The 27430-nt window shown below is 44.6% G+C and overlaps 3 protein-coding genes across 28 annotated transcripts in view; 1 reads left to right on the forward strand and 2 right to left on the reverse strand.

The window, feature by feature from the left end:
* The window catches only part of KANSL1L (KAT8 regulatory NSL complex subunit 1 like), a 66596-nt gene extending 56791 nt beyond the window's left edge, over positions 1-9805 (forward strand). For 10 of the 11 annotated variants that reach the window (XM_052793398.1, XM_052793394.1, XM_052793395.1 and 7 more), the window contains 3 exons: positions 5609-5721; positions 7204-7384; positions 8027-9805. In XM_052793398.1, the coding sequence (XP_052649358.1) occupies positions 5609-5721; positions 7204-7384; positions 8027-8275 (543 nt within the window). In that variant the 3' untranslated portion in view covers positions 8276-9805. The remainder of the gene's footprint in view (positions 1-5608; positions 5722-7203; positions 7385-8026) is intronic. The other variant, XR_008236101.1, reaches the window with a different exon arrangement.
* RPE (ribulose-5-phosphate-3-epimerase) lies at positions 2-16646 on the reverse strand. Of its 4 annotated transcripts, none has more exons than XM_052793405.1 (6): positions 16485-16646; positions 16261-16340; positions 15991-16130; positions 15535-15669; positions 15289-15375; positions 2-1836 (listed from the first exon to the last, which is right to left on the reverse strand). In XM_052793405.1, exons 1-6 carry the CDS (start codon positions 16604-16606, stop codon positions 1747-1749), a joined length of 654 nt encoding a protein of 217 aa, XP_052649365.1. In that variant the 5' UTR covers positions 16607-16646; the 3' UTR covers positions 2-1746. The 4 variants fall into 4 exon arrangements, with proteins under 4 accessions (XP_052649365.1, XP_052649367.1, XP_052649364.1 ...); XM_052793407.1 differs by lacking the exon at positions 2-1836 and adding an exon at positions 14243-14816 and having other exon boundaries at positions 16496-16645; XM_052793404.1 differs by lacking the exon at positions 2-1836 and adding an exon at positions 14243-14816 and having other exon boundaries at positions 16485-16645.
* Positions 16647-17407: 761 nt separating this feature from the next.
* Positions 17408-27430, reverse strand: part of UNC80 (unc-80 homolog, NALCN channel complex subunit) — a 136171-nt gene continuing 126148 nt past the window's right edge. For all 13 annotated transcript variants that reach the window (XM_052792236.1, XM_052792231.1, XM_052792235.1 and 10 more), the window contains 4 exons: positions 23519-23600; positions 22903-23014; positions 21528-21730; positions 17408-20673 (listed from right to left, as the gene is read on the reverse strand). In XM_052792236.1, the coding sequence (XP_052648196.1) occupies positions 20398-20673; positions 21528-21730; positions 22903-23014; positions 23519-23600 (673 nt within the window). In that variant the 3' untranslated portion in view covers positions 17408-20397. The remainder of the gene's footprint in view (positions 20674-21527; positions 21731-22902; positions 23015-23518; positions 23601-27430) is intronic.

The raw sequence follows: 27430 nt of genomic DNA on the forward strand, positions 1-27430 counted from the left end.
CACCAGTTTTTAATTAAACTAGATATAATATATAATATATAATTGGGATAATCGGTATGTATCCAAAGTCACTGACTTTGTGCAAATCCTGGTAAGTTTAAAATTTCAAAAATAAAGTATTAATAGCAGATTGTGAAAATGTGTCTTATCCCAACCTACTCGACCCTATGGTGGATGACAGAAGTGTGAGTGTCTCCATTAATAATTGTTGTCACTTGTTCCTTTGGCTGTTCTGTCCCTTGCTGTCAGCACTCCCAAAGGGTCCTTTTGGTCAGGCCTCCACCTCCCCTGCTCCTGGGCATTGTGATTCTGGGTCTCCCACTGCGACTGTCTCTTCGGGGCTGCCAGTGCTATAATGTCTGTCCTCTCTCATCCTCTTCTTTCATGGCCAGTTCCCATGGCCTGTTGCTCTTCAGGAGGTAATTTGGCATTTTGCCTGTGGGCCCAGCAGGTTTTCTCAGTTTTTTTTCTCGGTGTTCGTTTTCCTGCAACCCTCCTGTTGGGACCAAACTTTTCTTCTTTCTGCTTTGTCAGGAACAACGTAACCTTCAGCATTTCCTGCTTGCCTCTTGAGCTAAGTTTGAAGATCATGTGCTACTGTTGGTTCCTCCAGACATAAGCAGCTACCTTTTTCTTCCAGGGAATGTCTGTGGACTTTGCAGCTGGGGGTCCCTTTCTCCCCTAATCAGGGGTTTAAGGCATTTCCTAATCCCAGTGTGAATCTACCAGCAGGTCTGGTCTCTAGGCTGGTCTTCTGTCCTTCCAATCTTTTTGTGGTTCCTTTTCTAGAAACCTGCAAGTTTTGGTGTCCTTTGGACATCTCTAAATCTCCCTCCAGTCTCTGCTACAGGCCACTATCAACTCTTGTAACTGTAGGACTTGTATTTGTACCTTCATCTACAATATCTGTTCTTGAGCTCCTTTTTCAGAGAATTTCTAGAACCAGGGTTTAGGTGCCTTAGTAGTAGAAGAAGATCACATTTGGGTAGCAGTACAGAAGGTTATGCTAAACACAGTAAACAAATTAAATCATTATGCCACTCCCTTGGGGTAGAAAATATACTCTCCGCAAAGACGCTAGCTTCCACAGAGTTTTGCTAGGTCTGTAGCTGCCTGCTCCATGGAAATGAACCTTTCCTTTTGGAGAGCATCATGGTCTCAGCTCCCTACCTGGTGTAGTTGCACTTATTTGGCACTGTACTCTTGGGTCAGAAGGAAGAGAAAAACTTACTCTGTCCCTGCCTTTTCTCATGCACTTAAGAAATTCTTGTGAAATCTGGTGGTCAGATTTATGTCACCTCCACCACCTTTTGGTTTGGTACCGACTCTGCTAGCAGGAAACACGCCTGATATTCTTTTGTAGTGAGAAGGTCAAATTACATACCCAGGAGAACTCTCCTGCAAGGATATTTAATTAAACCATTTGGAGAATAACTAATAAGGCAGCAAGGGCACACTGTCCCTTGAGAATCTACTGTTCGTTGCCTTCCATCCTGGTATCTGTGGGGAAAAAAAAGAATTTCAACAGTGATTTGCCTTCAGGGCTTCAAGGGACTTGCTTGGAAGACTCAGTGGACTTCTTGTTTAGATTTCAGATCCCATACAGATGACTTGTCTCACGTACTTTTAGCGTATTTTGCTGAAGGGACTTCAAGGTGTCTCTCTGTGAAGCTCACAGGCTAATTGCTTGTTTAGTAGCCCTCCCAGTACATTTGTGTTTGGCATGACTAGTTGATCCTGTATGATTCATCCTTTGGGCAGGAAATAACTTGAGTTAACAATAAAGCAGCTTTGCCTCCTGCTGTGGTCCACTGCTTCTGTATTGTCTGTCAGCTGCTGGGTAGAATGAGAGAGGAGAAATGTCAGACAAGAGAAAAATGCTAAAGATCTTGTTTGTGTAAATCATCCTTTGCCAAATTTTCCCCCTTTCTTTTAGGATTGTGTTAATTGGTTTGGATGTTTTTCAGAGCACTGAGAAAAGGTGGTTATCTGATCATAATTCTTTCACTTCCTTGCTTTAGGTTTTAGACTGAGCTAGATTTGTTACTGAGTAATCTTTAAAAAAAGACATGAGAAAACAGCAGCATTACCTTTTTGCATTTTGTGCACTCACGCTGTGGCACTCTTGAAATTGTCCCTGGTACTGAAATCAAGGCAAGCTTCAGTAGATCATTCGTGAAGGACAAGAGAAGGCAAAATGTACTTCCTACTTTTATATAAAAGTAAGCTTTTTCTTTGCTTTCCACTGCATAGTAGCCTGTGGTGGTATAATGGTTTCTTTTCTGCCTATCTTCTGCATGGCTAAATTTAAAACTTCTGGAGTTGTCCTTGTGTCAACCAGCAGTTAGGGATTTCTTCCACTCGATACCTCCTTCCCCCTTCATTTAAAGGCTTTGAATGCAACAACCTGTATCCATGCAATAGACTTGCACCCAAAGTTTCCACAAGTTACAAAAAAATGTGGGGTCCCAAATTTGTCGTGTTCTATAGGAGCCACACTTCCAAGGATGGGAACTCAGCACATTCTGAAAATCAGGCCTATTTATTTGAATACAAAAAGCTTACCTTTTTTGGGTGCCTAATTTTTGTTTCTGGAAATTTTGCCTTACAAGGATGTAAAATGCAAATGCAAAAGTTAATCTACTGTCTATGTCTGCTCTATTACTTGCTCTAAAAATACTTAGTTTTTGGAAATAGAGCATTTGAGTTTCCTGGTTTGCATGTATGAATTTGCAGTCTGTTATTGCTTTAAGGCATAGGAGGGTGTGGCACGGGTTTTCCTGTTTTATTTTGTTTTTAATTTGTTTTGTCCAGGTTAAAGTTTCTGGTAAGGCACAGTTGTAAAGTAATGTTCAAGTTTATTTTGTAGTTGTTTTAGTAATGACAAATACTTTGGAATAATTCTGTGTGTAATTAGTTTTGCATAAGTGTTTTCATGGCTTATGACTCAGTCTTTCCTGTGAAGCCAAAGACTGAAACACAGACTTTGTTGTTTGGAGAACCTTTCAGAAATACTCCTGGTGCTATTCAACATTAATGCATAGTGTCTTGTAGCTTAACTAGATGTGATGGGGGGGGGATCCAAACCTTAGTTTGCTTTAAGTCTTTTTCTTTGAGTGAAATCATTAGACATGCCTCACAAACAGGCCTTCCTAATAGTCTTTTTTCTCAACATCACTGCCAGATCCATCCACCAAGGAATGACAGTTCTTTTGTCCTTTTTTGAACTAACCTTAGTGGGGAAAAAAAATATCAATTTTCTCCAGTTACAGCAACTTTAAATTAACCTAAAATTGGTGGAGGAAAATATAAAGCATTACAAAACTGGGGAGGGGCAGAGGCTGTATTGAACCAAGTAGAGACCTTTTACTCTGATGTAATGTGATTTTATCCACAGAACAAAGAATAATTTTTAAATAAGAAAATGTATTACTTGCTAGTCTTCAATGGCATAGGATAAAACTCATTTTAAATAAACAAGTAGTTAAGTCTGCTATCACCAGCTATGGAAAAGGAACAGCAAGGCTTATTTCTGTATTTTTCAAAACTCTTCACTTGGAGAGGAAAGTGGACTTTGATTTTTGAAAGGAAGCTTGTTAAAAATGAAGTTTCTTCCCAGCATGAAAAGTTTTGGCAATTTGCTAAGAAAACTATTTTCAAAGTATAAGTTTTTCTTTCAGAATTATCTTTTGTTTCCACTTCAAAGGAAATCTGAGCACACAGAAAAATCCTGACTTTTCCCTGAGGGAATAGCACTTTTGTAGTTCATAAAATTCTCACTTTCACGCTATACCTCATTGACCTTGGAAAGACAGAATCTGAACTGAGATGCAGCCCCATACTAATGCCATCCAACTGACAGAGCTGGTGAATTTCTGAGAAAGGAGGAAACCCATTAAGTTGACTTGTATGAAAGGAAACCAGCAGCTAACAAAGTGGTTTGTGTTTAACATAAATAAATAAAAGCAATGAGGAGTCTTCAAAAAGCAGTCATGAGATGGGCAAACAAAGCAGGCCTGTTTGTCTGAAGGTTCCTGTTGAGTGCTGGGCTGAGGAGGAACCGGGCAGCTACAGTTTTAGCAAGCAGGTCCTGTGGCCGATTCAGACCGCACTGAAGTCTTTGGGATCCTTTTCGTTGGTCCCATTAAATTTCACTGTGGTGCTGTAGTTCATGACCAGCCACCTAGGCTGGAAATGTGCTCTCTGGCAAGCTGAGTGCCACTAACAGATAGTTTACAGCAGCATAAATGCATTGTAATACTTTGCGTTTGTACCCATAATGGTCATGAACTACCTCAGTGCTGCAAGACTTGATACAAAGAATGGCTTCTGCAGAAAACCTCAGGGACGTTAGTTGTCTGGAGTACTTCCAGCTGACATTGTATGGTGCTATCTGGCACTGCAGTGAGGACTCTGCATTTGGTTCTGTATTTTATCAGACTCAGTCAGAAGATAAATGGTGTTACTTGTATAACACTACTGAGGATTTTGCTTTATAGAAAAAATTCATTTTATTTTCCATGACCCCCCAATTATTGGTATAATTCTTGTCCAGGACTGATCTGGCAGTGCAGCTCCACAGCTGCTATGACCAGGAATTGTTCTTTCCTAGAATTTCTCTGTTTTTCAGTTGGGAGTGGCTGGCATAAAATTCATGGCTGCAGCATTTGTATGCTCTCGCCAGCCTTAGCTTTTTAGCTGAACTTTGAAGAGGCTGAATGGTTTGGAGCACTTTGAAGTAACTCTGAGCTGTGCTGGAGGGGTCCAGCCAAGAGCTTGCCTTGCCATTTGGGGAGTGAGGGGGAAGCGCAGCAAAGAGCTACTTGCCCAGCTGTGTCTAAGGAGCAAACTTCCTGGTGTGCTGCCAATGGAAAAATGAAGATGGTTCTTTCAAAGTGAAGGTCAGATGCAATAGCTACATCTGGGGAGTTCTACCAAAAAAGCTGGCTCTTGTTTGACTACAAGCAGTTGAGGTACTCACATTAGGGCCGTTTTAAGCTGTACTGGGGTTGTGCAAGTAATTTGCTAAGAAATAGTCTCTTCAATGCAGAAACCATTTTCTGCTTGGTTTCGTAGCAGGAATGCAGCACCTCAGGTTTGCTGAGTTCCTCTCAGTGTGGAGCTATCAAAGTTGGTGATCTCAGACCTATTTCTCCATGCTTAAAGAGCACCTGGCAAATCCTGCTGCCTCCCAGCCTCCTCCTAAAGCAGTCTCTGGAAACTCCTGGAATTTTTGCTTGTCTTTATTATGTGCTTTTAATACTGCCTTGATTTGCAAATGAATACTTGTCCTCTTAATTTTCTGCCTGTCACCATAGAGAAAAATGTGTTCATTGCATGGGGGGTATAATTTCTGTATCCATTCAGATCAACCACAGACATGCAAAGAAATAAAGCGAAAGTGACAGCATCCCATATACTAGAGCTCTAGTGAGAGTATAAGCTGAATGCGTGTATTTTGATGTGCCATGTATACTGCAACCATGCTTTGTGTTGCTGCCTCTTGTTTGGTGAACAGACCTTTGCAGAATTATACATAATATTGGCTGCCTTTGTTTCTAGCGATGTTCATAATTATGGCAGCAGCTATCCCTGTATTTCGTTACAGATAGAAGATCTGTCAGATGAAGTTTTTTCCTTACGTCATACAAAGTATGAAGAAAGAGAGCGAGCAAGGTGGTCGCTGTGGGAGCAGAGCCGCTGGCCCAGAAGGAATAGCAGGCAGGTGTATTGACTTTGATAAGAGTGTTCCTATTGAACCACTGGTGTTGGTTGTTGGTGCAGCAGTTTCAGAAATGCTGTCACAGAGGAGTTTGAAAATGAGGGCACTCTTCATTAATTAACGCATCAGGGACCAGTACCAGGTATGTTTGGTTTTGTGGCTGGAAAGGGAAGGCAGTTCTGAAGCGCACATACTTACAGAAATTTGGCATGTTAGTGACCTGGTATTAGTGAATAAAAATCTTACTCCCATACTGAACACATAGCTGGGCTAGTTTGTGCCACTCCCAGTTATTACGACTTTAGCCACCAAGTGTAACTTCACTTACCTTAGATGAAAGTCCACTGCATTTAGAGGCGCGTTACTGAAGGGTCCTGGGCTGTGCCAGGGACCTTACACTTTAAAAAGTCATTGTGTGAAAAACGTTAATTCTCACAGACTTGCTGGCCGGTGCAAAACTCATGAGAATTAAATATAACCCCTAAAAGTCTTGCAAAAAGCAGTGCATCTGCAATTTGGCTCTGGGAAAGGGATTCCCGTAAATTGCTTCAGAATCTGTCGGGACAAGAAGCATCCTATAAATGCAGGGATAACTTTTTCTGCTATTTATCATATGCTTGTGTCTACTCTTGGCTGAAAGTGAACCATGACACTATGAATAACTATGCAAAGATAGCTTTTTTTAATGCAGGATAAAATTAGAGCTAAACCATATTAAGGAATTCTATTTTAAGCAATTTTGAACATAAAAAAAAACTTTAGAAAGTGTACAGAAAAATACAAGTTCTATACGTACCCTTAATTTTGAAACTATGAACCCCTTGGTGAAATCTTTGTGCTATTTGAATTCAGAAGTAGAACTGCCATTGATATGAGCAAGGCCAGACTTCCACCTGGCGTTTAAGATGCATGCCAGTATTTTACACCTAGTTCAAATGTGCATTGAAGGTGAGATCAAAATTTTTAATCTTACTGAATTATTTTGACTGCTTTGGAAATGAGTCCAGAGCAGAGGTGGGAACGGGGAGCCCAAGGACCTGCTGTTTCTTCTCAGGTTACATTGGCACAGTCTGCTGACAGTGCAGTTTGGACTCCGCAGGCTCCTGCAAATGATGCCATGTTCTCCTGCGTGGGAACAGCCCATGGCTCGCTGACTTCTCTTGTCCAAAATTTCAGTTCTGATGAGGGTGTGGAGCAAGGTGCGGGAGTGGGACCAGCTACCACCTGTCCTGTAGCCGGACTGCGCCTGTACCAGACCTGTTTTATCTAGTTAGCCCCTCCATGTAGCACACTTTGCTCTGGCTTGTGACAACGAGGTTGTTAAGAACCATGTGTTTTCGTCTGCTCTCTTGATTTAAATAAGTAAAATGTAGGTAGCATGTATGGAGAAACAGAACACTGAAAAGAAAACCTAAACTGTTCTGGCGATGTGAAAGGGCAGGGTGTAGCTCTTAAGACTCTCGTCTCTTACCCTGCATTAGATCTTACAGCAAAAATGCTGACGGACGACACAGCCAAGATTCGGTGCAGAAAGACCACCACAGCAGCTCCTGTGCCCCGCTGCATTGCGCTGCTGAACCTGTTTCCGACTTGACATCAGAAGCACACAGCTCTGTTGGTTCAGGGATTGCACAACTCTGCAGGGAGAGCCAAGAAGGGAAGGTGGGTGCTTCCAATAGCTTCTGGGTCTGGTCAGGTCTTCAGTGACCACTGTCTCTAACCTAAAACAAAGAACCTGAACATATCCTCCTGTCTCACTGATGAGAATCTCAGGCTGTCCCCCTAGTTTATGTAGACTGAACGTAGCACTCCTGTTCAGAACTATATTGGTGTGCTTTATGAATTAAGCCCAAGATTTGTCAACAGGTAAAAATTTCATTGCTCAGTACACACGGCATGTGTTTTTGAGGTGAGTACGGCAGGCCTGGGTTCAGGGATGCTAGATCTTTTTTTCAGGGATGTTGGCCAGGGTTCTAGACAGGCCTGATGCTTATGGGGTCAGGTATCCTGATGGTCTGGCACCATGGAAAAGAGCTTCCCCCTTCCTGCACTGTGCTTGTTCAATTGTAGCTCTGTTACTAGTTCAAAACTGTATGAAGCCAGCTTACATTGACAGCCGGTGCCTAGCAGTGTCGTATTCTTTATCTGAAGAGCCCTGCAAACATTGTAAAGACAGACACTCATTTGTTACTTGATAGCAGATTGTTCTGCACATAGCTAATCAGTTCAGACGCCACTGAAATCCCTTTTTCCCCCTCTTTTCTCTTTTTCCACCCTCACTTCTACCCTTCTGATTCCTTTCAGTCTGGGCTGTGGGAACTTCGAGTTTTTCCACTAAAAGATGAAGAGGTAGAAGCTTTACTGTGCCAAGATCAAATAACGAATCAGACTGAAATGTCAAGTGCAGCTTTCTCCAGCGACTCTCTCTGTACTTCATGCATACCCATTGGTTTGCCAGACAATGGCCAGCCACCAAGAAAACAATCTACTGAAGAGCCAGAAGACTGCGAAAACGTTTGCCTGGGAATCAACAATACAAGAAAACAAAGGTGACAGGGAATAATGTGGTTCATTAAGAAAGCCAATTAAGGTGGAGAAAAGTGTAAGGTAAAATCTCTCTTGTTCACACAGCATATGACAGCACAATTCAAAACCCGTACGTTAGCTGCATATAATATATTTTCTTTCTTGCTTTGTAACAGGCAGGATAAATTCCAAAGACAACACTTTCTTCTTCCTGAACCCCAAGAGAAAGTAATTATTTCAAGCTGGAAGTCTAATATTCCCAATGTCGGGAGTGGGCGCACATAAATTGCTGGCACCATTCACTTTCTGTTGTCATATTGCCACATTTATTAATAATCATCCTTTTCTGTTTTGTTTGTTTTCAAATGCATTTCTGGTTCTGGTGGATTCTGTTGCAGCAGGAGATGCTGTCTACCTTAACCAACAACTTCAACTGAACACAGAAAAACTACTTGAAAAAATAGTGGGGAGAAGCGATAGCCTCGGATTATTTTCCTGTGTGGCATGACCATGGGGCAGAAATCTGCCTCTCTAAATGCATGTGTGTAATCTGTGTGTAAGATAAGGGTAGGTGAGAACCAGCAGTTTCAAAGCAGGCGTTCTGGAAGCCTTGCATCTAGCTTAAAATCTGTACTCAGCTCTCCGTAGTGCCAGGGCATTGTTTCATGTAGATGTCCCTCAAGCAATAAGATAGAAATAGACCACTGCATTTCAATAGTCGATATATCTGCTACTCAGAAAGTAGGGTTTCTGCTTCAGTCGTGTGGGTATAGAGAAATGGAAGGAAGGAGGAGTCGAGTCAAATCAGTGACGCAGCTCTTTGAATATTGTGGTTTGGGTCATCTTAACTTCCTTGGTCCTCCAGTAGTAATGAGGCTCATAATATTTTGCTTTAATATGTTAAAGACAAAGTCTCGTTCCAATTTCTGTACAGTGCCTTGTAAGAGTCTCGTAAGTATGCCAACATTTGGTGACTAGCTGAAAAGGAAAAGATGATTGATGTCTAAAAGACCAATAAAGAAAGAAGCCCCAAAGCTTTCCATTGTGATTCTGGATAGATTTTTAATTTCCCAGTGAGTTCACAGTGAGGAAACAAAAGCAAGTTGTTTAAACTTGCATCTGAATAGCACAGCTTGGAATGTATCTGCAATCTCAAGAGGTATTAACAAAGATTAAACATTGAATGTAGGTATAATCCATCAACAGGAGGTTTTTCTGTGTAGGACAGTTGAAGGCAATTTAATAGGAGTCTCTGTTTTTGTGCAAAATTTTCTTCCATGTGTAATATCTGGAATGGCACTGGACAGATGACCCAGTTTTAGTGTCAAAATTTTTTTTTTTTTTTGTCAAAATGACAGGAAATATACACTGGGCATCTGAAAACAGTAGAGTTTCAACACTACAACCTATTGCTACATTGTAGTTTATTGCACATTCTGATTATTTTTTTAAACACTTTTTTAACACTGGTTTGTCTTAAACTTGAATCTTGCCTCAATGTCTGATACAATAATCTTTGATGCAAGGTTGGTTTTTTAATTAAAAGTTATTTCTATATATGTTGTATATAGTCTGAATTTGATGGCCTTTTAGAAGTGAAGAAATAGCAGTAACGCTTCCTCTTGGCACAGAGACCTGCTTGGCCCAAGAATGGCTTTGTGAACACACTGAAGCAGCAGTGGCACTAAGCTTTGCTGTCATACCGAAGCTCCGCCAGTGCTGTGAGGCTGAGGTCCCCCTCAGTGTCTCAACAGAGAGGTGGATTTTTCCATCTCTCTTGTCCTGCATGTGCATCTGCTGCTGGGAAAAGGTTTCTGAAAGTTATGTGTCTCAAATGCTTTGCAGGTCTTTTCCATACCCATATCCGTTCATTAAAAAGCCTGATCTGACCAGCTCTCACCCAGCTTTGTTGTAAGGTCAGGGCTTCCTGCTCTGTCTGATCCCTGGGGCAGTGTGAGGAGTTTCTGTAATTTAAGAGATGGGACAGACCGAGTAAACCAGCTGCCTAGCTGCCTTAACATGTCCTGAAGGTGCCATCAGGAAATGGAAATGCAGTCCAGCATTTTACGGGAAGGAGCAAGAGGAGAGTGTTTTTCTAGATTGGGGGGGTGGGAAGGGAAGGGTGTTAAAATGAGGCTGAAAAAACCTGTGCGAAAAGAGCTGGATTAACGAAGTTTGGTCAGCCTCGTGGACTGTAAAGCTGTTCCTGCACTGCTGTTCAGTTCCCTGCTGTGGTGTGCTGCTGAACTATTGTGTTGCTTTTGGGTGAGGCTCCAGTGTGCTGTTCTAAAGCAGCTGCTTGTTACTTTGCCAGCTGCAGGGGCTGCACAAGCGGTTATCGATACGAGCAAGGGTAAGCATGTTCTCTTTGTCCCCTCTTCAGATGTTCTTGTCAGCCATTGTGGGAACCAGCTAATGCCTCACAAGGCAGCAATAAAAAGGCTAGCCAAAGAAAGGCCAGGCAGACAGAAGACTGAAAAAAAAATCCCTGGAGAAACTATAAAAATGTCCATTTGGTCATAACCGCGCCCCATGACTGTCAGAAGTCTTTTCTCTAACATCTGCCTCTCAGCTGGTTAGACCTGTGACAGCAAACTGCAGCTGCCTTCACACAAAGCTGCCTGAGCGACTGCACAGCTGGACAAGTGTGCCAGAGCACTACTTCTTCCCCATGCCCTGGCCACGGGGCTGTTCTCCAAGTGTTAGTGGTGCGCAGGCTTCTGCCATCAGGTGAGCGGCACATGGAAGTGTGGCAGGCAGAGGCCGGTGGGGAGGGGTGATGAAAAACAGGCTGCATTTGCTTTTCTCATGTCACCTGCCTACCTCCAGCAGCCCTTCATCTGGCAGGGGCAGATGGGGAACCCTGTGCACACATGTCAAGTGAGATGCTTTTTTGGGAAGCCCCAGGCTGCTCCTCACCCACAGCACCTCTCATCATTTGCCACCTTCTTGCAGCAGACCAGGCACTGTGCCCTGCCCTCTCTGTCTCTACTCTGTGCATCTTTGCTCCAGCCAGAGGGGCACCTGATTTTTCAGTAGCCCCATGTCACTACTGGGACAAGGTTAGCAAACGTGCTTAACACCCAGCCCCCTCCTTTCATGTTCTTTCCCTGTGCTGCATGCAGCTGGAATTGGCACTATTATGCTTGTTTATTGCCTGCAGCCCTTTTCCCTGCAGAGCTGGACTCCCACCTCCAGACCAGTTTTTGCATGAATGTTGGGGTTGAGGAAGCTGCTAGTGGCGGAAGAGGGCTGAGAGCTCAGAGCCAGGCTCATGCTTGAAAGCCATAAAATGCATAAGAAACCTCTGCTTGTTTTCTTTCCTTTTCAAAGTTTTAAACAACAGGAAAAAAAAAAAACCCAACCTGTTTGTCTTTTGGCTGTTAAGCTATGAAAAACAGCTGTCAGTACTGCTCCTAATGTTGTGGCTGAAGGTATTACAAAGGCTGACTGTGCAATACCAACTTAACATAATGCAGCAAGGCCCCCCCGCATGAAAGTGGGGTGTTGCAGCTCCACAAAGCCAGCCATTTCCCTTGCGCTTTGTTTACCATTTTCAACTGAGACATTTTTTTAAGGCCACTTATGTTCTGCACCCTGCTGCTATGCGGGTTTAAATGCTTCATCTCTGCATCCAGGACCTTAATGGAATGCAAGTACAAATACAAACTTCTAAGCCCTATTAAAATTAAGCTCTGTGTGTGTCTACTGCAGTTTTTTTATCTTGCTCAGGGATGTGCACTGTACCACCCCGTGGAACACACATCCAAGCCCAGCTCGGCTATATCAGAGTTTCTTTTATCCTGTTTTCCAGTGCAGACAGAGCCTTTGCTCTCTCAGATCACCCTGGACTGCTCTAGACCATGTGACTTACTATCACCAGACTGTGCTCTCCCTTGTTGCTGAAACTTTGCTTTATCAGGGTATTGCAACATCTAACGGTCCTGGGGTTTATCTGGCCCCGTGGATACCATGCAAGCAGCTCTTTTGGTTTTCATGTCAGTGTTTGGTTCAAGTCCTGCAGCTGTGGTGCTTCCGCTGTGGGGTTACGTGACCAAGTACAGGAGGACAGGCCTAAATAGAGGCTAACAGATTATTTCTGTTAATGTATAGAGGTGAGAAACTGGAACAGTCTTAAGCATTAGAAGACCAAGTATCATTACCGTTACTGCCATGGATGCTCTGTGGTCACTAATAGATTTAACCTTAGATGTGTAAAAAGCTGTTGCAGTAGTAGCCAGCTGCATAAACCCACCTGGGTGGGATTTAGATGGAAAAAAAGCAATTGAGTAATTTTACTGCGAGTGTAATTTCTCTCTCTCTCCCACACTCCTAACCTGAGCATCAATGGAAGTGCAAGCTACCAGATTTAAAACAATTACAAAGTGACTACAACCTGTGAAAGAAAACATACTGTATGGTTCCATGCTCAGAACAAAGCATAGTACCATCAGTTAACTAGCATGACTTTGGGATGTCTGCCCCCCCGCCATTAATTAGAGAAAAAAAAAAAAAGGCAGAAATAGTTTGATTACCCTTTCAAAAACCAGTGTAAGGCCAACTGCAGGAGGCAAGGATACTATACCTGCTGTCCTGCTGCTTTCAATAGCATGAAAAGCCACACTTCCAAATCCTAAACTAACATTTTCATTGCCCATTTGTGGCTGCTTGGCCTGCATTTTAGATCCCAGAGCCATGACAGTTTCTCTATGCACACTCTATTAGACTCTACACAGGTTCTTTCCAGAAGTACGAATAAACTGCTTTAACGCCTCTAACAGCCATTTAGACTATTACCTTTCCTAGCCAAGTTTTCTTTTGGCAAACCTCTTCTGAAAGATGTCCTCAGTGCAGCAGCTCCAGATGACTCATTTTTCTTTTGCTAGTTCTCCAACGGGGTTGCAAGGGGAAACAGGAAGCAAAGACATTTATTCACCTAAACCACAATTAACCACACAGGAAAAAGTAGTAGTTTAGGCATTTCAGACACTTGTCTAGATTGTTTGAACTAGCCCTGCCTCCTCCTACCTAACAATGGCAGTGACCCAGGCTGTGCTGCAGCCGTCTCCTTCCGCAGCCATGGAGCAGAGGCCTATCTGTGGGACAGCTGGCAGCTCCTGGGCTTAAGAAGAAGGGGTGCATCAGCTCTAGCGCTGCCTCAGCATCTGCTAGGCGACACGTGCCCAGCTTTGCTGCAAGGACAACAGATTTGACTTTGGCCTTGTGGAAATGGACTGGCTGCAGCTGTTGAGCCTTCTGGGCTGTTCCTCTGGGGCAGCAGACTGTTTGCAACCCTTCTTCTGTAATTGCAACTTAAAAGGAAAAACACCACGCAACATACCATGAAATATTAAAGGACTCGGCAATACTAATTAGAGCCATGGGAGGCAGGGCCATGTAAATGACCTGTTCGGGTCTTCCTCTAGTGGGTTGTAACTCTCGCCTTTCACGTGCCCAAACAGGCCAGGCTGTGAAGTCAGCACAAGAAAATTGAAGTTATGAAAAGTATCTGGCTTCATAACCAAGAGGAGCATTAAGCCGTTTCACAGAGCCATCTCCACGCAGTGCATTTCAGCCTACATACGCTGAAATCACTTCAGCAGATAACGTTCCTGTACATCGCTGTCTTTCTTTCTTACTCGGGCATCTGTACAAACCAAGGAGACTGTGGGACAAGATAAAGTTTTTTAACTATCTATCTGTAGGGTTTTAAAGCAACATTCTTCCATGGAATCCCATCACTTCCAGGAATTTCAGACACAGCTAGCTGTTGAAAGAAAGGTAAATTGAGACAGTATTTCCCAGCTTGTAACCTGGTAAAGAGGTTGCACTGACTTCTTGTTTGATGCTTGACTTGACTTACTTATGTAGGTCAAGTCCTTCTGTGTAGTAAAAGCAAAACAAAGGAACATTACTAGCATCCGTGGGATTTTTTAGCCCTCTGAAACTGCATTTTTCCCAGACTTACTCCCAAAACCATGCATTTTTGACAGCTTAAAGGAGACTTACCACACCAAGGGAGGGGTGTTTAATGCAGATACTGGAAAAGTTTTGTAGGAATGCACAGATCAAATGACAAAATACAGACAGGAGAAGGCAGTTTGATTAGAGTCTTCCCCAAGAGAGATTGCTTGTGGTGATGCTATACTCTTCTAGCAAGCAAAAACTGACTGAAGTTTAGTTCAATCCAGTCAGCGTTATAGGTTGTGCCATAAAATTAGCCTCCACAGAATCAAGAGACAGGTTCAAACCATTGTGTTTCCAACCCTGAAAGACAGCCAGAATGTTTTTCACTGCTGCTTGCTTCATTGCAGCGAAGGAATGATTCCTCTGTTCAGCAGCAACGAGTTTCCGTAATTAATGTTCATCCAGCCTTCCCTTACGCACGAGAAACAAGGGTTCTCCTGCACGCACAGAGCCTTCTTGAACACCGCTTGGGTAGGTCTCACCGATCCAGACAGCGCTTTTGAGCTGCTTCTGAACACACATTCCTTAGAAGATTGATCACAGATCTTGGATCTGCGCTCTTCATAATAGCACTGCCAGATACAATCATATTTGCACCTGCCTGAAAGACATTAAACACCCACTCAATAACACAGAACAGATCCACTTCTGAAGGAGTTTTCTTGCTGTAAAACACGCAAGGAGGTAGTGAATTCTAGGCTGGTGGGCAAACAAGCGCTATCTGTGGGACGCAGGTAACATACATACCTCTAACTAAAACCACAAACCAAGTTCAGAAAAGACAGCTCTTCCCCAGCTCTTCCCCAGATTGCTAATTTCTTCCTCATTGCTCCTATTGACCCAAACATACAAGAAACAAACAACTTCTCTAGCTTAGCGGAGGCCTCACTAGCCACTATTAAAAAAAAAGGCACAAGATTAGACCTCACGTAGATTTTGATATTAACTGTGTTTTACTGTTCCCTCTGAAAACTAACAGTCAAAACGCAACTCCTCCTAGGCTTTATATTCCGAGGGACGACTAAGTCTCTTGGCACAGTAACCGAGAATGCTGCTCCGCTTCAGCCTCTTACCTCTGCGCACTTATGGATGGTGTCAGGCCCAACTCCTCCATCCACTTCAATATCCAGTGAGGGAAACTGTGTCCTCAGCCACTGGACCTGAGAAATGGTATAAAAAGGTCGGCACCGAGATCCGCGCTCGGCTGCTACAGCTACGTATAGCTTCTTACACGCCCAGACCAGGTTTATTCGCTTCACCGTTATGCTCCGTACTGGTGATGAGCTTTAAGATCAATAAATAAGGAAACTAAAGTTTACCTTTGGCATCATGTCTTCCATAAATTTCTGCCCTCCGAATCCAGGTTCTACTGTCATCACCAAAGCCATGTCTATCTGATTGGCCCAAGGTGCCAAGTGTTCGACTGTAGTGCCAGGCTTGATCGCCAAGCCCACCTGCAGGAGAGGCAAGACAAAGCCCGGTGCGCCTTAGGATGACACGAAGGCAGCGAGATTGGCTCGCGCTGGGTGCCAGCTCCCAGGAAAACAAACAGTTGTGCGTCTGCGTAAGCGCGGTAAGAACAGGCTGCTCTAACTAGAGATTCCCGCTCTTCTTAAACCGAAGCTGGAGACCGACTTCACCCACGCAGAGCGTTAGGGCTGCACACGCCAACCGCGGCCCACCCGACCCCGCAGCGACGGGCCCTCTGCTGCCGGCAACAGGGCGGTTAGTTAAGCCGGGCGCAGTCCGCTACTCCGGGCCCGCGCTCCCCTCACCTTCATCCCGTTCTCCCGAATGTCTTTTATCAACGCCCCCGGATTGTCCGTGGCCTCCAGATGGAAGGTGTATTGGTTTGCGCCGGCGACGGCCATCGGTTTCACCCACTGCTCGGGTCTGGCCACCATCATGTGCATGTCTGGAAGAGGGGAGCAGGGCCGAGAGCCCTCAGCGAGCGCCGGGGGCCGCGGCGGAGGCCGGCGCCCGCCCCGCGCCGGCCGGGAGCGCAGGGGCCGGCCCCGACAGCGCGTCCCGGGCAGCCCCCTTACCGAAGAAGGGCTCCTGGCCCAGCTGCTTGCGCAGGCTCTCCACGACGGGGTGGCCGAAGGTGATGTTCGGGACGAAGTGTCTTGGGGCCCAAGAGAGAGACCCGCCCGCCCGCAGGTTACTCCCGGCCGGGCCGGGCGGGGCAGGCCGCCCGCCCGCAGCCTGGGGGGCGGCCGCCCCCCGCGCCCCCCGGCCCGGCCCGGCCCCGCCCGCCCCCGGCCGTTACCCGTCCATTACATCCAGGTGGAGGTAGTCGGCCCCGCAGTCCAGCATGCGGCTGCACTCGGCGCCCAGCGCCGCCAGGTCGCTGTTGAGGATGGACGGCCCGATCCGGCACCCCGACGCCATCGCTGCCGCCCGCCGCCCCGCGCATGCGCCGCCGCGCGGCCTGCCGGGAGGGGCGGCCGCCCCCGCCCCCGCCCCTCCCCGCCCGCCGCCATCTTGCGGGCCGGGCCGGGCCGGGGCCCCTCCGCGGCGGGCGGCTGGCTCCCGCCTGCTCCGGTGCCGCGCCCCATGGCCGGCGCGTTGCCGACGCGGAAGAAAGAAAGAGCGCAGCTTGAGGCCGTTACCGGCCACCCGCGAGCTGTGCGTCCGGGCACGGGGGAGCAGAGCGCCCGGCCCGGCCGGGGCCTTTGGCGCTTCCCAACAGTCGTTTGCCGGGGGCCCAGTCTCAAGGGCCGGCCCCCGCGCCCCACCGCCCGCCTCGGCTCGGGCGCGGGCAGACCTCCGGCCTTGTTCCCCGCCTGCCCCAGCAAGGCCCCGCTGGGCGTTTTGGGGGGGGGGGGGGGGGGGGGGGCACAGACCCCTCTGGAGAGCCACCCTCGGGCAAAGGGCCTGCGCTGGAGGGGGAAAAAACCCCCAACCCCCCCCCTTGTTTTGACAGGTCTTTTTTTTTTTTAAGTTGCCACAAAATACACGTTGTTACCCTTGAAAGCCGGCTGCAGGCAGCTGTGCTACTTCGCACCCCGCCACAGCCTGGGGGCCGGGGGCAGCAGGTGCCAGGTGAGCTACGGCAAGGCAAGGATTGAAAGGAGATGGGTGAATTTTAACGCATGCAGTCTGTATCCCGGGACAAACAGCCTCACTAGCAGCGTATCAAAGAAAGGGAGACCGATGCGGTGTTGTGCAAGAGGCTGACACGCAGAACTCTTGTCCTTTTGCCATCACTCCTCTGTATTTAGTCAAGGTTTGCATAAAAATGCTGAGGCAATGGGACTGACTGACACGCTGACAAGACTCACGCGGCCTGGACATTTGTTGAACATGACATGCGCTTAAGGCCTCTAACACTACTTAAGCAGCATCGTTTGTTTTCACAGCAGAAATACACCAGTTCTGTTACATGAGATAGTGGAGGAAAGCACAAAACCAGCTAAAGTACCTTGTATGCACCTCATTAGTGCAGTATTAAGTGCAACCGATAGGAAAGTAAAACACATGAGAAAACAGACCGACTGGTCTGCCTGTTTGTCCATCTCTCAACAACCATCCAACAAAATCAACGCCATCTGCCAGCCACCTGAATAAACTAAATTACGGATTACATCATTTATAAGCTGCATTGATTTCTAGCAGGGTAGACATTAAAAAGAGGCATTTTAGTCCTTGCTATGGCTTACTACTGTGGGTTCACTGGTGACCATGGGAAACCTGAATGGAAACATTTATTACATATATTGAATTAAATGAAGTAAATCACAGCTATTTTGTCATCGTTAGAGTGGAGTACCATGGTGAGGCATCGACTTTTCATCAGGGAAGACGCTTCCTTCCCATTTTCAGCAGAAAAGGTCACTCTATAAAATGTGCCACAAATTCTCTATGTGTTGTATCCAAGCCATTTACTCAGCTCGCATCTAAACCTCTCCTCCCCCACCTGACTACCAGTGACCCAGCCTACCTCAGGATTTGAAAGTGAAGCTTTTCCTCATTTGTGCATCACTCTTAATAATAAAACTTAGCATCTGGAATTTAGCAATTCTTTGAGTGACCTCCAAGCTAGGAGCTAATCCAAAGCAGTCTTCTATAGGTAGCTGGCACTGGCTCCCGTGCGCTGAGGAGATAAGAAGCGGTACAGCATGTTGTTGGTCAGCAGAGTAAGCGGTTTGTCATTCAGGACGCCCATTGAGCAGCAGACCGAGATGCTGCCATCTTCACCCAACCATCCCTCTTACAAAACCATGTACACTTTAAAGGTGCATTAGTGCACCACCTATATATATATGGCGGTGCACTACCAAAACTGTTGCCTTTTCAGCCTTGCTTTTCCCAAGAGGTGCTGAGAGTCTCCATCTCTCACCAACATGGTGGTGGCAGAGCATGCTCAACACCCACGAGCCTGGGAGAAGGATGGCTTTTGCTATCTTCAGAGGTTTAACGTGCCCGAGTTCCCCCCTCAAATCGGTGTGCACAGCTCCCGCAAATGTGAACATTTGGCAAATACCAGGCAGCACAGCCCGAAGGCTCCATGGGTTTCAGCAGGCTGAAACCTGCTGTCAGGTATATGGTTAATTTTCCACGCAACAGTAAAAACCGCATGCTGCACTACAGCAGCGAGGCAGTTGTTTGTATGGCAGTATTTTAAACAGCTATTTCAGAGCTGTTGAAGAGAGATGCGAGTCCTTTCTTGGGAGACGGATAGGAGGATATCGTTCTGTCTCCTCAGTAAGGCTGTTTTATGATGCGTGCGTCCAAATTACAAGCCCTCGGGAGCCAAACTGGTAATTAGCACATTTTACAGACTCTCAGGATGAGCTAGAACATTTTCCCCAGCACAATAATGCCATGATTATAAACTCTAGTTCTTCTAACATAAGCTGAAAAAGGCAGTGTATGATTCCCAAAGCACAGGGTAACTTTGGGCGTTGCTTATGATTTCATGGTTTGTTTCACAGCTGTTTTGCAGTTTGCCCATAAGCGGCTAATGGCTAAAGTCACATTTCAGTGTAATTCCATGATGCTGCAGCATAGCCCATAACTCAGCTGTGACTTCAGCTGATCCCCTATGGGGATCTCCACCTACATATAAATGTTACATCTCTCTCTCTCTCTCTCTCTCTAATACTTGCAGCCATGAGCATTACATACATAAAATGGAACCTTTTTAAATACAATCTCAACGTGCCAAAAATAGATTCTTTCATCAAGTTTCTGCCCTGCAATATCCGTCTTTTGTTTACAATGTACATATATATTTATATATATAGGAACATGAAAATACCATATATAAATATTTACTTTAAATCCCTATATGTAAGTACATACGACAGCATCAGTGGAGCGGTTGCTAGGTACCAGAAGGTCCACACATTCCAGATGCGGTTTCTTGGGTTTTTTTTTAAGCTGTGGAGATGAATTACTCAGTATATTTAAGCAGGACAGTGTGGGCTATTTATACCATCTGCAGACCACTCGCCCCCTGCCCATCTATATCTGTGCACAGCACATGCACTCCTTCTTATGGTATGTACTGTATTTAGTTTTACAGAGCAAATATTTTTGTAGAACAAGGGCAATATCTTACAGAATGGAATGAAACCAACAGACAAAAGTAATCTCTAGAACTAAAAAGTCTGCAGTGCCAAAAAAAAAAAAAGTCTAATTGCTCCATGGTACTTATCATTGCTCTGCAAGTTAGAAACAACGGTCCCAGGCTTGTGAAAATCAAGCTTTAGATTGGTACTTTTGGTCAGTGTTTTCACTATCAGTACTAAGGTGTAAGGGCCTTGGATTCAGCTACTATATAGCCCTCCTCTCAAAAACGCTACAAAAATAAATCTTGGGCACAATCTCAGAAGAGGCTTCTCTTCTCTCTCTCATGCAGTAGAACAGCCCCCTTACCCAGCAAGGCTGCTGATGACAGTACATGGCTACCGGATGAAGGTTTTATGGACCACATATTTGCCCACACACCCATACCCTGAGAATTTTGTAAAAATTCTCTGTTCCTGTGGTCTTGCCCTGAACTGAAATAGATTTCACAAACAGGAATTTGCCAGTCTATAGCAACCAGCTGTTAGCTATTTTCTGCTTTCAGTTAATAAAGTGCTCTTGTTTTAATTAGTTACTAGTTACCAGGGAACTTAGAGGAGAAGGTACGCTTTTCTCTTCCTCCTCCCACTACTGCACTTCCCCAAGCGTTAAACGTGAGATTCATCTAGATCGACATCAGTCTCCCCAAGCTCCACGTGCGTGAAGCTGAAGTGAGTGGCCAGCAAGGGGTTCTCCATCCCATTGTCCTCACTGATGTGAAGGACAGTGTCCCTGTGCTGCAACAAGCTGGTGGTCTCAAGGCCAGCGTAGTCCTCGGTGTCAGAAAGCTGTGTGGGTGGGGTGCTTTGTGCTGTTGTTGGCCGGGACTCCAAGCCCTCCTCTTTTTCCTTTTCCTTTTCCTTCTCAGCAGAAAGTGCCTCGCTCTGCAATTGAGGAGAGCCAGTGGTCAGGCTCAGAAAAAGTGGGAGGGAGAAAGGCAAAAAAACAAGGGAACATCTATAAAATATTTTCTCATTTGGAATACTTTCTACCATAAAGGACCAGGCACTTGCAGATTATAAATCCCTAAAATTTTGCCCTAACAATGATCTATTTTTGCTGGTGAATCAAATTTGTAGCAATGATAAGAAAGGTTATCTGATTTCAGTCATTAACGCTTCCTCATTTCATTTTTTTTCAATGTATTCCCAAGATGGGTGTCTTTCATTTGTTCATGGCAAAGGACATAACCGCCAAAAGACACTAGATATCTGGGCATATAAAAGTGACCTCAATGTCACTGATGTGTTGAAGGGATGACTGTGATTGTCCCTGCACTGTTCTCAGTGGTGTCCAACCAGAAAAATGTTGGACAAGCAATTTCTTTTGAAATGTGATGCTTTTGCTAAAACAGTCCTGAGGTTTTGAAGGAGTACTTCCTTAGGGACGCATTTCTCCGTGAGCAAGCTGTAAAAACCTGTTGATGAAAACTTGCCCTGCTGAGCAGGTCCAGAAGGACTACTATATGTGACGGGAAGGTGAAAAGGGAAGATGCAGGAAACATATTTGCAAATTAAGAATCATTGCATAGATCTAGAAGTGGATGGTTTACTAAAGTAGGGCGTTGGACAGCAAACTCAACCTAAAAGGTAGACACACAGAAGAGTTTGCTGCCTTCACTCACCCGCTGGCTTTCATTATAGTGCTGTAATGCATCAGGCGTTTCACTATAAATTTGCGCTGCAGCTTTGATGAAGCAGCAGACAGATACACATAGTAAAACCATCAATCACGTTACCTGGCCAGTGGTCTGGCTGTGGAGATCAGCTACAACAATGGCAGGTGAGGAAGTCAGCACAGGTTTACTTAGCGGCTCCTGCTTGCTGGTCGCTTGGGGGCTGCTGCCCTGCTGCTGGGCTGCTGGAGTCGACGGGTCCCCTGAGGAGACTGTTGTTGCCTCAGGCTGGGCTTCAGTGAAAGTCACCGACCGCTTCTGCTCCGCTGAAGGGTAGAAAGCCCAGAAAATTGAGTATTAAGATGCTACAATTTGGGAAGGGAAACACAACAAGAAAAGAAGAGAGAATCCCTGGAGTTTTTATAACTAAGATGGGATTCATGATTCATCCCATCTTTTATAAGCTGTCTAACTGGAGTCTAATCTAAAAGCCTTTTACCCTAGGCTTCCTCTAAAGCCACGGAAAGAGTCAGGGTTCTCCTGAAGACTAGTCACCCTACCTTTGTCATGGCTTGGTGAGATAAATGCCACCCATAACATCTTTCCATCCCAGAAGAATGTACTGAATTGAATTCCCATGTGAGCTAGGCATTTCTGCCTTCAACTAAAAAAGGAAAACTGAGATGCAAATATATAAGGGAATTGCCCAAGGTTTTGCAGGAAATCTGAGAAAAGAAAGAGGGCAGCTGATTGCCCCCCCATTCCTGCAGACGGAGTCCGCTATCTGGGAATAACAGAACAGCACAGTGTGAAGACAGCTAGACTAAAACTTGACAGTAAAACTGCTATCCCTGCTCCTGCTCTTAATTACTTTGGGTCAACTTTTATGTTTCAAACATCTCCAGCAGCACTGTTGCCCCAGCACAGTCCTGGCTGAGTGGTTAGAAACCCATAAGGTTCGCAAGCAACCTTTGGTCTTCCAGGTGTTTCCTCCACAGTTAACTGCTCACTTTAAGATGGTACAGAATACAGCCCCCTGCTCTGCTTGGCAGTGCTGACTCCTGGAAACATATGGCATGGACTAGAACAGTCCCATATTCACTTCCATATACAACCCTTAAAGCTCTGCACTGCTAAGCTTACAAATGATGGGAATTTCCTTCTTTCTACTACTCTCAATAGCAGCTTCAAAATTTGCACATCTGGAGGTTTTGGACAAGGCGTCCTGAATAGAGGACACCTCTCCCCTAAATTCTGCACACCTCTAGGAGACATGATAATTCACTGTCCAGTTTGAAGAAACCACCAAAGTGTTTTGAGGGGGTGATTTTTCTGATAGGATATCCACTTACTAGGAAAAAGGATAAAACTGCTGGGACTTCACTTTAATACAGGCTACTAACAACATACTAACTTTTCTTTTAAGCTAAAACAACAACCTAGTATTTTCTTCTTTCAAATATGAAGCGCTGGTTGTGGAAATGCAGCACTGCCCTACCGCTAGGTTTTGGTTTTGGCTGGATGCTCCGCCGTGTGGTTGAAAGTCGAGCTCCATGACGGCTACGAGGTTCAGTTTGAGTTTTCTGACGTGATAGCAGTGGTCGCCGAAGCTAAACGTTGGAAGAAAGAGTTAGGCTGATGCATGTTCACATATTACACAACTTCTCCTCTGTAAGGAGAACAGATCATCACTGTCTATCCCTCCAGATGTCCATTCACTCTACTTTTAGCAGATACAGGTTTTAAGGTTCCCATGGCTCAGACATCTCCTTCATATGAACTTCTGGGTTTTGTGCCTTTTCAGTTTCAATACTGAATGTAATGCAATGCAGATTGTGTGACCATCGTTTAATTTAAAAAAAAAAAAAGCCTGCAGAGGAAAAGGTTGGGGAATTCAAAACAAAGTGCCCCTCCTCTCTCAGGGATTTGTCAGGCCTCACAGCTACAACTTGTGCTATGGTTCCTGCTAACTCAACGGACTGCACTGGTATATCACAAATTAGGTAAACAGGACGGGTCACATCCACAAATCATTTCAAAACAGACACAGATGAGAAAAACCACACTGACTCAAACAGAAGGAGAGAAGGTTTCTTCACTCCCCATGTTCTCACCTGCCGTAGGCCTCTCTTCCGCCCCAGGGGCTGCTGCAGAAGAAGGTTCTGCTGTCCTGGCTCGCTCTGCACGCTTGCCACCCTGTTAGATGTTGACAGCATTAGGCCAAGCACAGAAGCACCCTGTATAAGTAGTAGGTGTCCTGGCAATCGTGACTTAAATAAATAAATAAATAAATAAACCAATCACTAATGGCACAGTCACTTCAAAGAGCAATACTGTCTTTGAAGGATGGGGGGGACGTGTCTGTTGGGTTGTGGCTTCCAGGGCTTAGGAAAGGGTGGAAGGTGGAGTCATGGCATTCAGGACTTGGCCACACACAGGTAGCATCCAAATATAAATAACTGCATATTTCAGTTTTCAGTCATTGATTGATGCATCCCACTGAGCAACACTCACTTCTCTGCATCCTTTGCCACATCAATAAACGCAAGAATACCAGCTTCCTAGCTCAAAAGCCTTCTTGTTTGCTTTTCCTTTTTCAAGGACAATGTTGTAAAAGCTAATTTTTTTCCTCCCAAATAGACTCCACAGCCTCATCACAATTTTGTCATCTGGTTTTAATTTCAATTTAAGTCAACAAACAAAAAACAAACACAAAGTGACAAAGGATCCATTCACAGAATGGATGCATGAGTTATGTGAACAAGGCCCCACACTCAACACTTGCAGCCTTAAGTCTTTTTGTGGCTAACAAACAAAAAAGACAAGTAAACGTAAATTTTATTTATATATATATATATATATATATAAACACAGCTTTTTTGTTTTTAATACCTTGGCACAAAATATCTGAAAATCTGCAGAAAAGAATCTTTAGCAACAAAACATACTCGGCTACATACCATCTCATTCTACCATTCAACTGACTATTTAATCTATGTAATATAAAAATACCACCCTCCCCTCATTTTTATCAAAGCACTGTATTCCTCCAAACAGTTAAAAATTGGTTATTTAGCAGACAGTGGTCACAAAACATTTTAGCTGAATGAACTATGTCTGAGAGACATATGGTTACAATAGCAACTAACATTTAAGATGGACTTCTTATAAATCAGGCAGCTGCTTATTTGGGACAGACTGGAATCCACTGAGCCACACATCCTATTTAAGCAACTTCCAGCTATATCTGGCATCGATTGTTGAAGATTCAGTGTTGCAATCATTTTGCCTTTGGCCTGCATTAATCTAAAGGAAAACAACATTCTTTTCTCTAGATGTTTTCCTTGGATCTCCCTGGAGGAGCTCAGTACCACCAACAGAGTGAACGTTTAATCGCCTGACGTTCCAGGAGTGGAGGAAGAAGACAAACCTAGGGACCTGGTCAGAAAAGACATGGAGGATGTCTGTGGAGAGGCTTAAAATGTTGCGTCTCCTGAACAGCTCGTTCTTCGCTTTGGCAGAAGTTATTGCCCTTAGAAAGTTTGGTGGAACAGAACATGAGAGCCTCCTGGTCTGCTTCAGGTCAAAGTCTGGTTACCTGACCTAAAAGTCCTATTCCTCCCTCGCTTATCAGTTTGAACTAAAGCCAGACTTTGCACTAAATCATATGCGTGTGCTTCTACCAGCTCTACTGGGGTGACGATAGGCAACTTCAAGGACAGAGACATCTTAAGACCCTGAAGCTGTTTCTCTTCTGATTGTCTGACCACAGCCTAATAATCCTAGGCATGCCCTTGGCAATCTCACCACAGCTGCAGTGGTTTGGAAAAAAAGGAAAAGCTGCTGCAATCTCAAAGCCAGAACAAACAAGATATATTTGAGTCCTTTTCTCCCTCAGACAGCTCTTCCAAATGAGCTCACCAGTCTCTGGAACATATTTTCCAGCTTTTAGGTAGGGTATTGACACCCGCCTATGAATAAGCAGAGTCCTCAAAGTTACTTCCTGTTAGTGGGACTGTGTTCTTGACCCAGACAATGACTGCAGCACATACGACTGGTAGGTCCTGAAAGCAACACATCATTCCTTATTAAAGCAAAGAGACTGTGTGTAAATTAGTCTTTAGATTTGTGATCTAGACTACCTGAAATTACAGCTTGCAGAATTTTCTTCATCTTCTGTTTCTAGGATTACATAAAAACTTATTCTTCTAAATTTTAAGAAGTTTTTAGAGTAGTTACCAGTATATGAATTAAGTAGGAATTAGCTGGAGAAGGTCTTGAAAAAAATAATGGACTAGCTTTGAGAATACTGTTACAATTTCTGATGAAGGAACAGTAACTCTTAGTTCTATGAGTGAGGAGACATGTATGTCTGTAGCAGAAAGACTACAATTATATTCAGTACAAAACACTGTTTATAGTGGTGAAACAAACTCATTTCACATGCATCATGAAAACACTTTGAAAAAGTCCTTAGATAAAGGGAGTACACAGACTGCATGAAGGCACAGAGGCTACACATGAGGAAAAAAACGATTCCCGTGGAGTAATCTGTGCACTGAAGACAAACAATAGGTGAGCAAAAGAAAGGCTGGACTTTGTGTCTTCCTGCTGGAGTCTGGGATTTTCAGCCTGGCTTATATCATAAGTGAAATGAGTTTAGTGAGCTGGGGGATGTTTACTTCCACTGAATCATTACATAAATTGGTATAATTTGGGATGATCTCATGAGCTGAAATTGCAGATATCTATTGCAGGCAAATGGTGGACCCGAGAGCAGCTGAGTTTTGCAGAGCTGCCTGCGCACAGCACAGTCCTGCTGTAGCTGTCTTTTTGCATTCTATCCCCAAATTTTGAAGAAGGGAAGGAAAGAGAGAGAAAATCATAAAAGACCACAAATTTCAGATGAGTGGCTGAATTTTCAGATATAACCTTTCACTTCATGAGGGTTTGTGAGGGTTTCTTTTCACATCAAAGAACAGTGCTACTGATCTTGTTTCCATGAAAATTAGTGTGGCAGGCAGACTGTTGGCTCTGTGTAGCCGTCCCTCCCTCCTTTTCTGTCTCTTCTTGTTTACCAGACCTGACCAGGAGTATACTGTTTTTCTGGCAGCCCGCGGGACCCAATCAAGGAACACTGAATCAAATGCCATTTCAGCTGACAGTACGTTTTCCCCCTGTGGCAATGTGATCAATAAGTAGGGGTTTTCTGCAGTACATAAGACAGATTTATTTGGGAATAACAAACCAGAAGGTTTTGCTGCCCAACACAAAGATGCTCTGTCAGTCTCTGAGTATCTCTGTCGGGGTTTTATCTTCACAATAATGTTACTCCTGTTACATAGTTAGGGCAGAGACATGTGAGCAAAAGATCAAACCAACCCAACTTCGTGGAAGCATGTTGCCAGCACTACAAGAAATGACAGCCAGTGCAGTCACACAGTGGGGGCTAAAAGAAACTTCATCAGGTTGGCAATTGTAATAAGTAATGCTCATGAATTACAAGAAACCATGCAGCCAAAAAAAGAAAAAAAAAGAAAGAACAAAGAAGAAAACAAAACAGAGACAAAGGAAGCAAGGAGTTTAAAAGTCTATTAAAAAGATGTACATGCTTGCCACACCATTACAGTAGAACGTACACACTTTGTGTCCCAAGACATCTGAATGAGAGGGTTAGTGGACAAAGGCCAGTGGAGAATGGGTTAAAATGTAGATGAACTCCAGTTCTTGTATTCCCAGACACATCCTAGCCCAGACAGTGTTAGATCTGCTACACTTGACCTGGCAAAGTGAATCACTCTAATTTTCCCTATCAGCCACCATTAAGCTAAGATAGGCATAACAACAAACATTAAAGGAAAATGTGTTTGTGCAACAGATTTCCATTACAGTGACTTATTCTTCTTCCTTTCTGATTTGGGAAAATATCCTCCCCTCTCACATTATAACCACAACAAATCACGATGCTGGACACATATGCTCCTGAGCCCCATACCCACCCTATGCTATCTGTTTACTTCTGAACA

This window comes from Harpia harpyja, chromosome 7 (assembly GCF_026419915.1).
Source record: "Harpia harpyja isolate bHarHar1 chromosome 7, bHarHar1 primary haplotype, whole genome shotgun sequence".
NCBI lineage: Eukaryota > Metazoa > Chordata > Aves > Accipitriformes > Accipitridae > Harpia > Harpia harpyja.

What these genes read in the sequence shown, in the direction of transcription:
- RPE (XM_052793404.1), bottom strand. Translation starts at nt 16,606, where the DNA reads ATGGCGTCGGGGTGCCGGATCGGGCCGTCCATCCTCAACAGCGACCTG. An exon ending in TTCGGGAGAACGGGATGAAG is followed by an intron (nt 15,670 to 15,990) that starts GTGAGGGGAGCG and finishes CCTCTCCTGCAG; the next exon opens with GTGGGCTTGGCGATCAAGCC. An exon ending in CCATCCATAAGTGCGCAGAG is followed by an intron (nt 14,817 to 15,288) that starts GTAAGAGGCTGA and finishes AATGTCTTTCAG; the next exon opens with GCAGGTGCAAATATGATTGT.